Genomic DNA, 13988 nt, shown 5'->3' with positions numbered 1-13988 from the left:
TTCCTCAGAGTGTTGGTACTGAACTACCTCAGGTGTCTTTGAAAGTCTTAAAGCTCTCACAGTAACTGCACACAGGTTACTCCTGAATCCATGGATCTACTTTTAAGTTTCTCTTAAATGTTGGTCCTTGTACGTAGCGCAGCTAAATGGAGTTTCTATAAAGCTTTGTCCAAGTATGAAGGCAGAGTGTTTGAACAGAGCTTAAAGTGTCAGTGCAGCCTGGCACAGGTGCTGAAGTCCATATGGGGGCTGTCATCTTATACCAAATGATAGCCAGGAGGATGAAGCTGGAAATCAGGGACAGGATTTTGTTTCCTGCAGAGACAGAACCAGACGTGCCATGGTAGACAGTGGCCTAGGTGACTCTGGGGGCAGACAGTGACAGGATAGGCCATTGTCCAGGGTTCTGGAGCTCCCTGCAGTGACTCTGGTGGGAGCCAGCTCAGCCTTGCAGCCAGCCTGTCCTGACTGTGCCAGGCAGTGAGCACACTGTGCCTGCTGCTAGAGCTGTGTGCAGGTAAAGTACCTGTAAATGTTAAACCACATTTTCCTCCTTCCCCAAGGCAGTGTGGAATCTTGCTGTTACCAGTGATTGAATTCCCAGGGCTGTGCCAGGGGCTGCCCTTGCTGCTGAGTGTGCAGCACTGCCCAGACCTGTGGGTCATGCTGAGGATCACGGTTCACTCCTGCCCCGTGTCAGGGTTTGCCCTTTGTACTGTAATACAGGCCCTTCCTCTCCTCTAAAGCACTGTAAAGTTACAAGTTCCTGCTCTAAGATGGTCTTTGGGAATAGAAAGGGGTTTGGGGGACTAAGCTGCAGCTGTTAGAAAAACTAATTTAACCCCTGTTTACATCTCATTAGCAACTCAGCCTGGAGGCCTCTTGACTCCTGGAACAAAGGTTTGCTTTGCTGTGCATATTTTGTTGTACAGTTCAAGTTATTTTTCATGGGACATTGCTTCCTTAAGACTCTTTTCCTCCTAAATGTAACACTGCCTCTATCTGAAAAATCTCCTGTTCTAATGCAGGTGCAGGGATTTCAGCACATGATATAGAAAAACAGAGTGAAGGCCACTTTTGTTGAAGAAATTCCTGAAACACAGTGACTTTTCCAGTATTCATTCTCTTCTACCTGCACTCCTAAATTTATTTTTCTATTGTTATTAGCTGTTACAGAAAGAATAGTGTAGTGTATTAACATATGTCCCTCATTAAGCACACGATGACCTACAACTCTGCCTTTTTAAATGCTTTCCTAAATGACTGAGGGAGGCAAAACCTTTCATCAAACTTTAACTCCTGATGTGATGTTACAATAATTATTAGATTAGTTCATTGTTTTTATATGTTATTTCTTCTCCTTCTTAGGTTGGGGGAATTAAAGACAAAGTGCTGGCAGCACACCGAGCTGGACTGAAGAGAATTATCATTCCTCAAAGAAATGAGAAAGACCTGGAGGAGATTGCAGCGCACGTGCGGCAGGACCTGACCTTTGTGCTGGCCGGGTGCCTGGACGAGGTGCTGAACGCAGCCTTCGATGGCGGCTTTGCAGTCAAGGCCAGGCTCGAGCACTTGAATAGCAAACTTTAGGCAGTTATTTCTCTCTGCAATTCCATAGTTCTTGACCTCTTTCAGCTACATTTAGGTATCAGGTACAACTATGAGCCAAACAGGACTGTTTTGCAAAAGGAAGATGTTGCTGCTGTAGTTACCAACCTGAAACTGCACCTTATGGGTGTTTGCATTTCCTGAGGCATTTAAGCATGAAGAAGAATTCCTTAGCCTGTCTGGCACCTATGTATGTACATGGCAGCAGCGTGGTCCCATCCTTAAAGAGGGAATGTGCAGCAGGAGAGGCTCATAGTGGGGTTGTTACAAAAAGCAAACTGATTTAGTGCAAGTTTACTTATTTACAAAATATCTATAATAATGTGCTAAGGAGCAGCAGTATCAGGGGAAAATAAGGTTTTTGAAATGTAAAAAAAATACGCCTAAGGCATCTGAAGCACTATGGCCTAATAAATGAAGTTAGTAAGTTCCTTCAGCACTTAGTTCTAGTTTGTAGCAAGGCAATGGCAGCCACCCTTTTTCAAAAGCAGGAAGCAGAAATGTAGGAATTGTGTAGGAAGGGAGAGAACACATCAGTTCCCATCTGCACAGCTGTCCCTGCAGCAGCAGGTGATGTGTGCTTGAGGCCTTAATGAAAAAACCCAGTAATGTTTTGGAGGGACAGTGTGTCCTTCATTCCTACCCACTACACACCCACTTGGTTCCAGGATGCCTATGCTTGGAGGTTCACCTATGGAAATTAAATCAATTTAAACAATGCCAAGAAAATTCTGAATCATTATTCACTGTGCATAAAGTAAGGTTCAAGAAGCCTAGCAGCCTTCCTGTCCTCTGCTAGCTTTGCTCTTACCTCCCTTTGAACCTCTGACAACTGCACTTCAGTGTGTGATCTGGGCCTTTGGCATTGTTTATTCCAGAGTCAGCCCCACAAGCAAATCCTGGATGATGTTACATCCTTCTCTTGTTCACTGGTTCTTAAACAAACCCCAAAGTGCTTATGAAACACAGACTGTACCAGTGACAAGAGCCTGTTCTAGAAGCTGCCTAAAAATCAAAAGTAAGAATTTGCTTTGCTTTCATTTTCATAGATAACAAAGCTGATTTACCTGGAACACAACAGCACTGATAATTATCAATCCAGTGAAATCTCAACACCTATTTTACAAAAGATTTTACAACTTTGACAAAAGACTTAATCTAATAAAATGATAAAAATAAAACCTGCTTCTGTGTCAGTATTTTAAGAGCTCAGCCAACAGCCATTTACAGCCAACAGCCCCATGTTCTGCCTCATGAGAAAGGGGCAGGAAAGAAGTGCAAAGCTACTTCCCCCTGGGTAAAACCCCAGCCTGGTAACTCTGTTCTGCTGCTTTGCTTTTTATCAAAGCAGGAGGGAAAAATCCTTTACCAAAGAGCTGGAGAAGCAATCCTGCACTGTGAAAGCACTGACATGTTCTGAATTCCAGCATGGTCTGTTTATATATGGACAAAACAAACCTGCATTTTTTAAAGATAATAAGGACTAATAAAAAAAAAAGTTTCCAGCATAGCAAAACAGGGAGCTGCTCCCCAGAAAACTTAAAGGATGACTTTCTGTCTGACACGACTCCAATTCCTAAGTCTCCACAGACTCCACCTGAAGGCAAGGGGTTTAATGCCACTCTGAAGATAATGCCAGGCATTTACTGCCAGCTTTTCCTGTCCCTGCTGCCAGAGCTGAGGCTGTTACTGTGTTGAGATTTTTTTGAAACAAAACACAAGCATTACCCATTATAGCAGACACTACAGCCACACTTTGGTGCCTTTTGTTTTGCTTTCACTGAGCACAATTATTGTGCAGCAGCGAGCCAGAGCAGTGCACAACTTCTGAAGGGATGTCAATATCCTGCAGAGCACCTGCTTAGGAATGCTTAGATGGACCCGAGATCAAATTTGTGTCCCTCAGAAAAACACCCCAAATTAGCTGAAGCTTATCAAAGTAAAAGCAGTGGCAGCTCCTTTCCTCTATCCGTACTATAAAGTGCTACAGATAGTAACTATCCCACTATAACAACTCCTCCTTTCATCACAGCATCTTGGAAAAGATTATGGATAAAACAACAGGACAGGCAGTAATACAAAACCATTTACCTGCTTTAATTTTAAAGCACTGCTGCGAACAAGAACTAGCAGGAACTGTCACAACAGAATCAAAATATTTACATCCACATTTGTCAAACATTTTAAGGCCTTTTTATTTTAAAGGGCAATGAAAAACCACGGAGGTGGTGCTAGCAGATAAATGCAAGATCTACTGTGTTTCATCTTGTAGAGACAAATTTGAATACTCCTTCCCAATACAGCAAAGTAAAACAGCACTTTCTAAAATAAATAGCTAATGTTAAGACAATGCCAGGCTTTAATACACCATTTATTTAAGATAAGGTAGTAAACTGTACAGATTTCTAGTATGGTTTCTTTTTTCATATATAACAGTGTAGTTGACTTACCAGATCCTCATACTCTTTAGGCTTGTAATACTTTTGAGGATCTGGGCCTAAGGCTAATTTCATAATTCCATCTGATGATGGATATTAAAGGTTTTATACAATTATTTAACACCAAATGGAGCAGTATTAATTTACATTACAGTAAGTCAGCATACAGTAGTTATGCTATAGCTCTTGTCCTCTGTGAAACATGAACCAACCTGCCTGAGCACAGCAGGCAGCATCTAAAGCTCACTGCCAAGGCCTTTCCTGAGGGCCCCTTCCAGAGCACAGCCCAGACCTTCAGCCCACTGTGCCTAAACCAGATCACTGCAGCTCAGCACAAGCGTTCAGTGGGGAACACAGCCCCAGCTGAGCCCTCCCAACCACAGCAGCAGTGACCTGCACAGCCCTGGCCTCTCAGGGCAGCGTCACAGGGGGCACAAAGGTTCTCCACCAATTCCCTTGGCACAACCAGAGCTGGAATGGCTCAGCCCAGCCAGGGAGGCACCAGGAACAAGGGAGACCTGGGCTCCTCTGAAACAAGTATTTAGCAAACTTGCTGTTAAAGACAAACTGGAGGTAAATGTAGACAAGCTTAATTAGGTGAGAGTAATTACTGAATTTAGAAAACTGCAAACAGTTGGCTGTATATTCAAAATGAATAAAATGCTAGATTGCAGGAGTTTTGGAAGCATTTATCTACTGTCACAAGGTACCAGTACATCTTTTAAATTACATCTGTGCACAGTTCAAACAATCTAAGTATCAAGTTTTCAGAGTGAAACTTTTTCTACATGAAGCCAACTATTTCTGTAGTATTTTATTAATCCAACCCAATGGATTTTATGTTCCTTACCTGTAGAACTACTTACCTCATCATGCATCAAAAACAGTAAGAACAAGAGTTGTCTTAACAGACCAATTTCTGATAAGAAAGTTAAGACAGTGCACAGTAAATAAACTGTATTTTAATGTGTTACAAAAGTAGTCAATAACCAGACCAGCTCCCTGACACATCCACTACCACTTGGTTTGACACAGATCTTCCCGCTCGAGGTGGAACAGCTTTTCCCCTGCTCTTGTCTGTGTCTGTTTTGTAACACAAATCCCATTTACATTTGTGGTTCAGTTTGCACATACAGGCAGTCTGCATAAAGCCCAGTATCCTTCCGAAGCCTTTAGGGCTGGTCAGTCACACCTGGAAGAGATTTATCTGCATTGTCATGTGGATCATGTCAGCAAAATGAGATACAAAAGTCAGTTCCAGACAGTTGCTTTAGTTACAACTAAAAGACATGACAAGAAACTGAGCAAGAGCATCAATGTGTCAAACTTTGAGCTAAAGCAAAAAGCAGAAGTTGGCTGTGTTTTTTTTCATTTGCCAGGTAATCTTTTAATGACAAATATAAAAAGACTGAAAACATCTCACTCTGACTGCCTTTTTTTTAGACAAATGGTCTGCTTTTATAATTACAAATATTGTGTAATACAATACTTTCTTTGTACTGCAAACCAACAAATACAAGGATGCAATCAATTTTCTAAGCATCTCTAAATTTGAAATGTGAATTACTATTTTTTTTTAATTCGGAAAGTTCTTAATAATTGTTCATTTTTGTTAGAAGATAACTCAAAGTACAACAACATCTAGACCTGTTTTTAAAGGAGCTGTCTTTCCTGACACATCTTTGAACATAAGCACTCCTTTCGAGTTCAGTACATTCACAAATAGCTCAATTAAGAACAGTATCACCAATGAATTGACTACTGGAAAGAGACAAAATTTACCAAACATACAGAAATATAAGTTTTACCATAGCAATTATGCATATCAAAAGATGACAACTGTAATTAATTTTAAAAAGATACAAAAAAGAGAAAAACCTGAATTACAGAAAAGAAAGTCATATTTATTTAATGAAAAACTAGAAGTTAATAAAAATTAGCAAATACACAAAAAATATACACAAACAGCAGCAATACTATGTAGTGACTTACAAAGGGGAGGTGGGGAGGAGGAGGGGAAGCAGCAGTCAGAGACCAGACCGCTCAACATGGCTTGTCAGTCAAAGGGGGAGGAAAAAAACACAAACAAAAACACGAAACAGTATCCTTTTCAACAGTACAATCAATCTACAAACAAGTTTTTAGAATTATTTTACAACATTTCCTGTAGAATCAATTCTTAATACAAAAGATGCCCATTTTGGGTGTATATATACTTTCAGTGGTTTACTGTTGACTTATTTTAAATATATTAGTTACTACATGCAACTGCTTCCTGTAATTTAACAGCCTTTCCTTTTATTTACCTTCATTTATGTCTACCCTCCATCTACCAAATAATTTGTCTGACAGTCAAAGATGGTTACCCTATTTCTGCTAAATTAAATGCAACGGTTTTAAACACTGGCCTGAAGAAGTTTGATTGCCATTTCAACACATGGATATAGTTACATTGATGCCTAAATTGCCATTTTCTGCAAAGAGCTGTGCAATGCTGGTGTCAAAGACTAGACAGTCACTATTCATAATGGCTGTTGCAATTCCCTCATGAATGGATCGAGGAGTTGCTTCCCAAGTCAATCGCCGCCTATGCCCGTTTAGCTCGAGTCGATAAGCAAAGTTTTCTGCTTGCTTGCGTGTTCCTATCAGCTGTACAATTGCAAAGAACTGCTGGTGACCATCATATTTTTCCTGTTTCTCCAACACTAGCATGAAATGAAAGCCAAAACAAGACTGCATCATAACCCAGTCAACAGCACCAGGAAGATTAATGTCTGTGGCCAGGAACACTATATCTTCTCCCTGCAGCGTCGTAATTGACTTATGCTGATGCATCAGGTGTGGCATTACAGCATCCAGAGAGCCTTGCCATTTACATGAAGCACCGGGACAGGGACAGGAGTAAGGCCTAAACTCACACAGCTCCTCATGGTCTGCTTTTTCTGTGTGTGGCAAAGTTATCTCGCAGCCGGAAGAGGCGTATTTACATGGGAATAGTACAGAATTGGCAACTTTCTCCATAGCCAGGTTACGGATGGAGCCCAACGGGCCTCGGCAAGTGGGGCAGCAGGTGAGTTTGGGGCGACAGTTGCTACAGACCAGGTGGCCACTCTGACACTGCAGGATCGGTGGCAGCACATAGTCAAAGCACACGGGACACTCAAAGAGACTGGCCAAGTCATTGTTGGAGGCTGTGGTGCCCGTCAGCGCGGGCACCCTCTGCGATGGCGTGCACTTCGAGGTACCTGTGGGTAGTGCTGTAGCAGTCTGACGGCTCATTTCTGCAACAGAACAGAGAACAGACAATTCAGATCTCACCACACTTCACTGCCTCTGCATACAGCATTTCTTGAGAGAGAGAAATGAAATACAAGAGAGAATAAAATACAGATGAAAGCAACGCCCCCATGTAATACAAACTCCATATAAGGTACGTGTAGATCAGGTGCACACATGTTCAGACACTGGCACAACATGGACACTGAACAACTGAAGAAGTTCTACTCATTGTTCTAAAGTGGCATTTACCTACTGGAAGCTGCAAGGGAGAGGAGTAAAGACATGCTAAAAATAAGAAGTTTGTTATAGTTGGTTTGTTTTTTAATATTGCATTTATGAAATGCTTCACTCAGATCCCTTGTGTGTGTATCAACTCTGTGTATGGAACAATTCTAAGCTGCTGTGTATGAGGAACGAAGCATTTTTAATTAAAAAAACACATTCTGAAAATGACTTCCTCAGTAATCATGTTTACAGTGTCATTTTTTTAAAAAAAAGTGGAAAAACACAGCTCAGACAATTACTACCCTGCTTTTTTCCCAGGACAGGACAGTGACTCTTCATTTTCATTACTCTGCTACTGAGGCCCACAGCTTATAAAGCACAGCCACTGCTTCCACTTCCTTAACTAAAAAAAATTGTGAGGATACCACAAAAAAAACCCCAAAGCAATTATTTATTTCATTTCCCAAATAAAACTAGAAATTCAAACTTCACTTGTTAAATTTGAGAATTCACTTTACCATGTAAACACTCAGACATTTGCAGTTCCTTGGAAAGGCCCTCTTGATGAAGTTCTATGTTCAGTGGAGCTCCCACTGAAGTTCTGTCCTCTCCCATGTTCCCAGACAAAGGGGACAGCTGTCTGACCAAACAGCTTGCTTGAGCATTCCGCAGATGTGGAACATTTGTTAACATGTTATGTTTTCCTGCACTCCTAACTCTCCTCCTTCTTGTGGAAGTTACTAGCACTATCTGAAAAAATAAACCATACCTTTGTAGGTAAAGGGCAGTTAAATAAAAAGCTATCCAAAACTGGCTTCTGTTACACAGTACAAGTCTCAGCCACCCTAAGTGCCTCTCTGTGAGTACAACCAGCTCTGGATCTGTCACGTACGTATAAAGCTCTCAAAATAAACCTCATCTTTAATCTCCTTGCTATTTGACATGGGAATATTAGGCAATAGGCAAGCTTCCCATATTTAGCATCATTTCACCCACAAACTTACTCATACTTGGACCAGACAGCTCAGAGCAGCATACTGTGCATGCTTTTGCAAGACATGCACCGTTTCAGGGCACAAAGCAGAGGAACTAAGAGATTCCAACTTGCAAAATGACTTAGTCCTTGACATTCAAAAAGTAATGAGAGACAGACAAGTCCAAATTCCTCTACAGAAGTACCTCTCCCCAGAGCTAGAAAAGTATGAGTGTCTAAGATTCAATACTCTCAGTCACTGATTGTATGAGTCTCACAAGCCCACTGACAGCATCTTCTTAATCCACCAAACTCTCTTCCTCCATCTCAGGCTTGGTGGTCTACAAATACCCAATTCCCATCCTTGGGAAAAACACCCATGGCAGCAGTTTTCAGTACTGGGCCATAACTGATACTGTAGAGGTATGGCAAGAATGTGTCTTTTGGCTGTACCTTCCCACTGTGAGGCATTCCAGCTTCGATGAGAAGTTTAGGATGTCTGTGACGAACCAAGCATGTGTCCTGGGGAAGTGATGCTGCACCAGCAAGAGGACTGGAGCAGCAAGATCTCTGCCAGCTGCGCTGCCCTGTGTCCCAGCAGCTGCAGGTGGGGGGCACCCTGCACTTCTGTGCTCCAGAACAAACCACTGGACATGGGAGAACCAATGCTGATCACACTGTTTGCTCAGGAAGAGCTTGGAAGTAACAAGAATATTCATATGTGAAATTCTGAAAGTACTTCCCTTCAAATATTGCAAACAACGCATCTCAGAATGTGCGTGCTTCCTCTTGCCTGACCCTGTACGTCCTGATCCAGGGATCCCCCATAACCTGCAGATAACGCTGGTGAAAACCACTGCGTCAGACCAGTTCCCTGGGCAGCCTGACGAGCTGGGTGAGCTCTGCTGCCTTTAATTACACCCTGCTGAGCCCATGCAACAGTTAAATGAGGCACCTAAAACTTTGTGCAAGACCTTGTGCACAGATGCACTTCCCACCTGAGCTTTCTAAGCACTGCAGAACTGTGTTACCAGTGCTCCTGTGTGAGCAGGACCTTTCTCAACACTCACAGGAGCAGAAAATGGAAACCAGCAGGAATCTGAACCAGACCACTGAGATTAGCATGCAGGAAAGACACAGGATAAGGCTATAAACTGTAATTTACCAAGCCTAAACCTGCCCAAAGCCTACATTTTCATCACTCCTGTTAACACAAAGATGAATAATACATCTTTTATAGCTATCTCAAAAGTTATAAGCTAATCACAAGTAAAAGTTTTAACAGTGGAATACATTTAACCTACCAAACTATGAAAATCATACAATTAGAAACCAAGGAAAAACAACTACAGAACCGGTGATAAAGTCTGAAGGTATTTTTAGTTACAAACCCCTTATTACAGGTAAAAACACCTATATGCAATATTTGCTATTTCATTATCTTTGTTTGCACAAAGTAGGAACAAGTTTCTAAGCAACAGCGACAAACCAAGCAACACTAAGGTGTCATTTTCAAGAGTAGGTCCTTTAACTTTGATTATCAAAAAGACTGTACGTATTCGAAAAGAATTATCCAACAGTAAGAGTGAAAAAGGGAAAATGCATCTTAAGATTTCCTAGTTCTAAATCAAGAAAAGCTGTTCTTAGTAGTATCAGAACGCACCGACCTGTTGCTAAAGGCATTCTCGACAGTGTTCTGGGAAAGGCGACATGCACAGGCTACGGAGACCTCCCGCGGGACACAACGTAACAGCTCCCACAAGCCCAGCTTTAAATACTGCGCATAAGGCAATTTAATCGGCGCTACCTTTCCCCTTGCAGGTTTTACTCCCCGGCAAGCACGCAGACCAGACGCCCTTCCAGGAATACGACCCGCTGGAGGCAGATCTGCCCGTCATGGGGCGCGGAGGAGCTCATGGCGTGTCCGCGCAGCACAGACGGGCTGGGGGCACGGGCCGGGCACTGACCGCGCCGAAAGCCCCGGCGACCCCGGGCGGGCCCCGCGCCGCGCCCGGACGGCACCGCCCCGGGCGGGGCCCACCGCCCCCATGTGCGGCCGCGCTCCGGCCCCGCGCCCCAAAATGGTTCCCCGAGCTTCCCCCGGCACTGCCGGCCCGGGACGGCCCCGCCCCGCCCGCCGCTGCCTCCGGGGGAGGACCCGCCTCGGCCCCGCCCTTCCCGCGGAACCGGGATCGGGGCCCGCCCCGCCGTGGGACCGGGATCCGGGCCTCACACACTTCCCCCCAAATAACTGCTCTGAAAAAGCTACAGCTTCCATTCAAAATTCTTTTAAGACATGAAAATCACTTCCTCCTGCTTCAAGGATATTCCTCAGATGAGAAATTTTCACTGTGGATCTATAAAGTCCTATTCAACAGGAATTTTCTCCATTTGTATAAATATTAGTCAATTAAGTAAAATCATAATCTCAAGGAAAAGAAATGACCAACAGAACCAGAACAATGTGGTATATTTGATTATCTACTTGGACTATTAAAAAAAATTAGAACAGCTAAAAGGATAAAGCAGCTGGAAACCAAGTCAACATGCTCGCATGATGCACACACTGCTCAGAAAAGCTTAGACATTATGGAACGCTGATGTAATGATGGTAAGATCAGGGAGGTACAAGTTTCAGTAGAGGCAACAGAACACACTGAGATAAACTGTTGTGGCCATATAAAAAGTAATGTTACAATATCTGAGTAAAGAAAATTATCTTTAAAAATGCTTTCATACTATTTGAAATTCTAGTCCTTTTCAAGAAGACTTGTATCAGCACTGTAATACCTGCAAATAATGCCCAATTGCTACAAAAAAAACCTGCCCACTTGATACAAAGCTTCCTTCAGTCTCACCCACAAATGTGCAATATACAGCATCCCACCAGGTAAGAGTCAATAAAGTTTACAAGCAGAACAGGAAAGCTGCAGAAAAACTGCACAGAAACCATTTCTGAGACACTAAGAGTGTGTTGTGAGGTGTGTGAAACACACCCTAGGCTCCCCCTCGTGTGGCAGCGTCCCAGAGCACACCCACGGGTGCCTGGACAGGAGACAGCTGCACGGTGCTTCGGGGACATAGCCTTCGGGACCCGGACTCAGAACCAAAATAGTGTGGGGATGGGAAGACACAACCAATCCACTGGTTACAAAGCTCTGCTGAGGTGCAGGCACACGGAAAGTGGGTTGAAGAAGCTGAAAAAGATGGCGTGCCTCATGTGCCAGGGAATTAACAACAGTAAATAGGACTAGACTGATACTCTTCCACTTCCAGCTTCTCACCTTACCAAGGTGTTAGCTCCAAACACATTCTAGAAATCACATTTGTGCTTCACTGGCATACAGGGTACCTTTGAAAAATTCAACTCAGCATCATTCACTTCTCTCATATCAAGTAGCACATCTTCTCTCATATCCTCACCCATATCAAACAGATTAGACTCGAGTTTAGCATTTTACTTTGCTTTTGAAAGGGTAACTGAATATTAGTTTGGGGGGGGGGGGAAACGCACAAAAGTTCTGTATAGTCATCTTAATAGTTGGAAGGGAAACAGTCTCATGTAAGAGCGATAAAAGGACAGAAAAAAATTATTTATCACTACTGTCTGTATGTGATGCAATAAAGTATTATTTTCTATAATGTTTCAAAACTGAGTTCAGAAACTTCTATTCAAAATACACTCTTAATGCATTACAGCCACCAGCAAAGTAATAGAAAACCTTTCAACTTTTTCAACTGTACAATTGTATCTGAAAATAAGACTTTTTTAACACAGTATTGTTAGGGAGTACTGGAAATGAGAACATGAAGTTGTGAAAAAACATTGACAAGTTATTTTTTTCAAGATGTGACACAAGCCAAAGAATTTCAAAACCCAAAAGATAAATGAAAGGTTGAAAATATTGATTAAACATAAAATATATCAGAGAAAAGCTTGCCAATATTTTTGAAGAAACAAATATTTTTAGTTTTATTTTATTTAAAAGACATTTTAGGACCCAAGATTTTGACTTTTGCAGTTTATCAATTTCTCTTTCCCAGCTCTCAGGAGATATTGGATCCCAAGGGCCTGGAGGATCAAATGCAGGCCTGGACAGACATGTGCACCCCCACTGAAACACAGCCTCTGGACCTGCTGGCCTACTTCAGCATTTTTGGAAGAGTTTGTGACATAAATTATTAATCAACTATATAATACAACTTAGTCTCTATATACTCTGGTTTTGACTAATGAATTAGGATTTTTTTCAACCCTTCCAGACACTGTTTTCTTTGGTACCCTTAACTATGCTATTTGTTATTTCAGACACCTCAGGGCTTCTCTTTTCCTGCATAACAAGCAAAAGCTAGATCAATCCAATGTAACAGAATATTATAAAATGAGACCAAAATAAATATACAAAATTGAGTCAAGATTCTTGATGATTTCCTTTGCCAAAATGTCATCTGTCCAGTTCATCTCTTTTTAATACACAATTAGAGCATTTCCCACTACCTTGCAATGAGCCAGTCTGCCTGAAACTGCAGGTAGCTTTTTTCTTGCACCTCAAGACATTCCCTACCAACCCCATTTTCCAACCACCAGGACGGGAAATCCCAATAGATTTAGATAACCATGGAACAGTCTTTGTGGCCACCACTGCAGTGAGCCCCCATGTTTCTGACGTGTCCCACACAGAGCAACGGCAGTGCCCATCCTGACCTCAGAGTTCAGCACACCGCGTGTGGCATGTGCAGACACAAACACAGCCATGGAAACACCAACAGCATTGTTACCCCCACCAAATTAGAGTGACCTATTTCTAACTCAATGCAAAAACTTGACTTTGGTCAGTGCTCTTTGACTTCTGCCCCATCACAGTCACTCACTGTTTCTCCTGTGGAGATACGCTGGAATACTCCATCAGCCCAGGAGATGTTTTTCCCTAGCTGTTAAAGATTTTCTTTCTAACAACTTTAGTAAGATTATGAAGGAACAGTGTCCTGTAGAAGACATACAATGACCACATCAAAATCACATTTGTAAACAACTACTATGACGCAAGTGTTGAATTTTAAATTCAACAAAGAACTTCAATAATTCCAACAAGTGAATAACCTGCTCTCCAGTCAAACAGAACTTCAACATCTACTTTTGCACAGAATACTGGAGCTCATGCTGCTATGGTACTGCAACCTTATGAAAGAAGACAAGCTGAGGAACAAAACTGCAAAAAAACCCGATTAACCCTCAAATTTCATTCCAAAGGAAAACTGAAAATGCCTGATCAATAGCCAAAACCTGAGTTTGGATCACTTACTCTGTACTTTATAGGTGGGGAACAAGCCAGCTTTCACACGTTATATGTAGAATTAAATAAAAAAGCATGTTTCCTTGTAAATTCAGACCCCCTACAAATCACAAAGCAAAACAGGATGTTTATCTCTCCTGTTTTTTGAGCTTGGAAGGAAAGGAAGGAGGA

At 42.2% G+C, this 13988-nt stretch overlaps 2 protein-coding genes across 5 annotated transcripts in view; one reads left to right on the top strand and one right to left on the bottom strand.

The window, feature by feature from the left end:
- LONP2 (lon peptidase 2, peroxisomal) overlaps positions 1–2789 on the top strand; it is a 37818-nt gene extending 35029 nt beyond the window's left edge. Inside the window, exon 15 of the mRNA XM_014255539.2 lies at positions 1369–2789. Coding sequence (XP_014111014.1) covers positions 1369–1590 — 222 coding nt within the window. The 3' untranslated portion in view covers positions 1591–2789. The remainder of the gene's footprint in view (positions 1–1368) is intronic.
- An 895-nt stretch (positions 2790–3684) lies between these two features.
- SIAH1 (siah E3 ubiquitin protein ligase 1) overlaps positions 3685–13988 on the bottom strand; it is a 64590-nt gene continuing 54286 nt past the window's right edge. For 2 of the 4 annotated variants that reach the window (XM_088062377.1, XM_014255564.2), the window contains exon 2: positions 3685–7327. In XM_088062377.1, the coding sequence (XP_087918503.1) occupies positions 6477–7327 (851 nt within the window). In that variant the 3' untranslated portion in view covers positions 3685–6476. The other 2 variants (XM_005526375.3, XM_005526376.3) reach the window with 2 other exon arrangements.

Source organism: Pseudopodoces humilis, chromosome 14, assembly GCF_049639895.1.
Source record: "Pseudopodoces humilis isolate 2021_Gansu_Grassland_sample_001 chromosome 14, ASM4963989v1, whole genome shotgun sequence".
NCBI classification, from domain to species: Eukaryota; Metazoa; Chordata; class Aves; order Passeriformes; family Paridae; genus Pseudopodoces; species Pseudopodoces humilis.
This window is presented reverse-complemented; position numbering and strand designations above follow the sequence as displayed.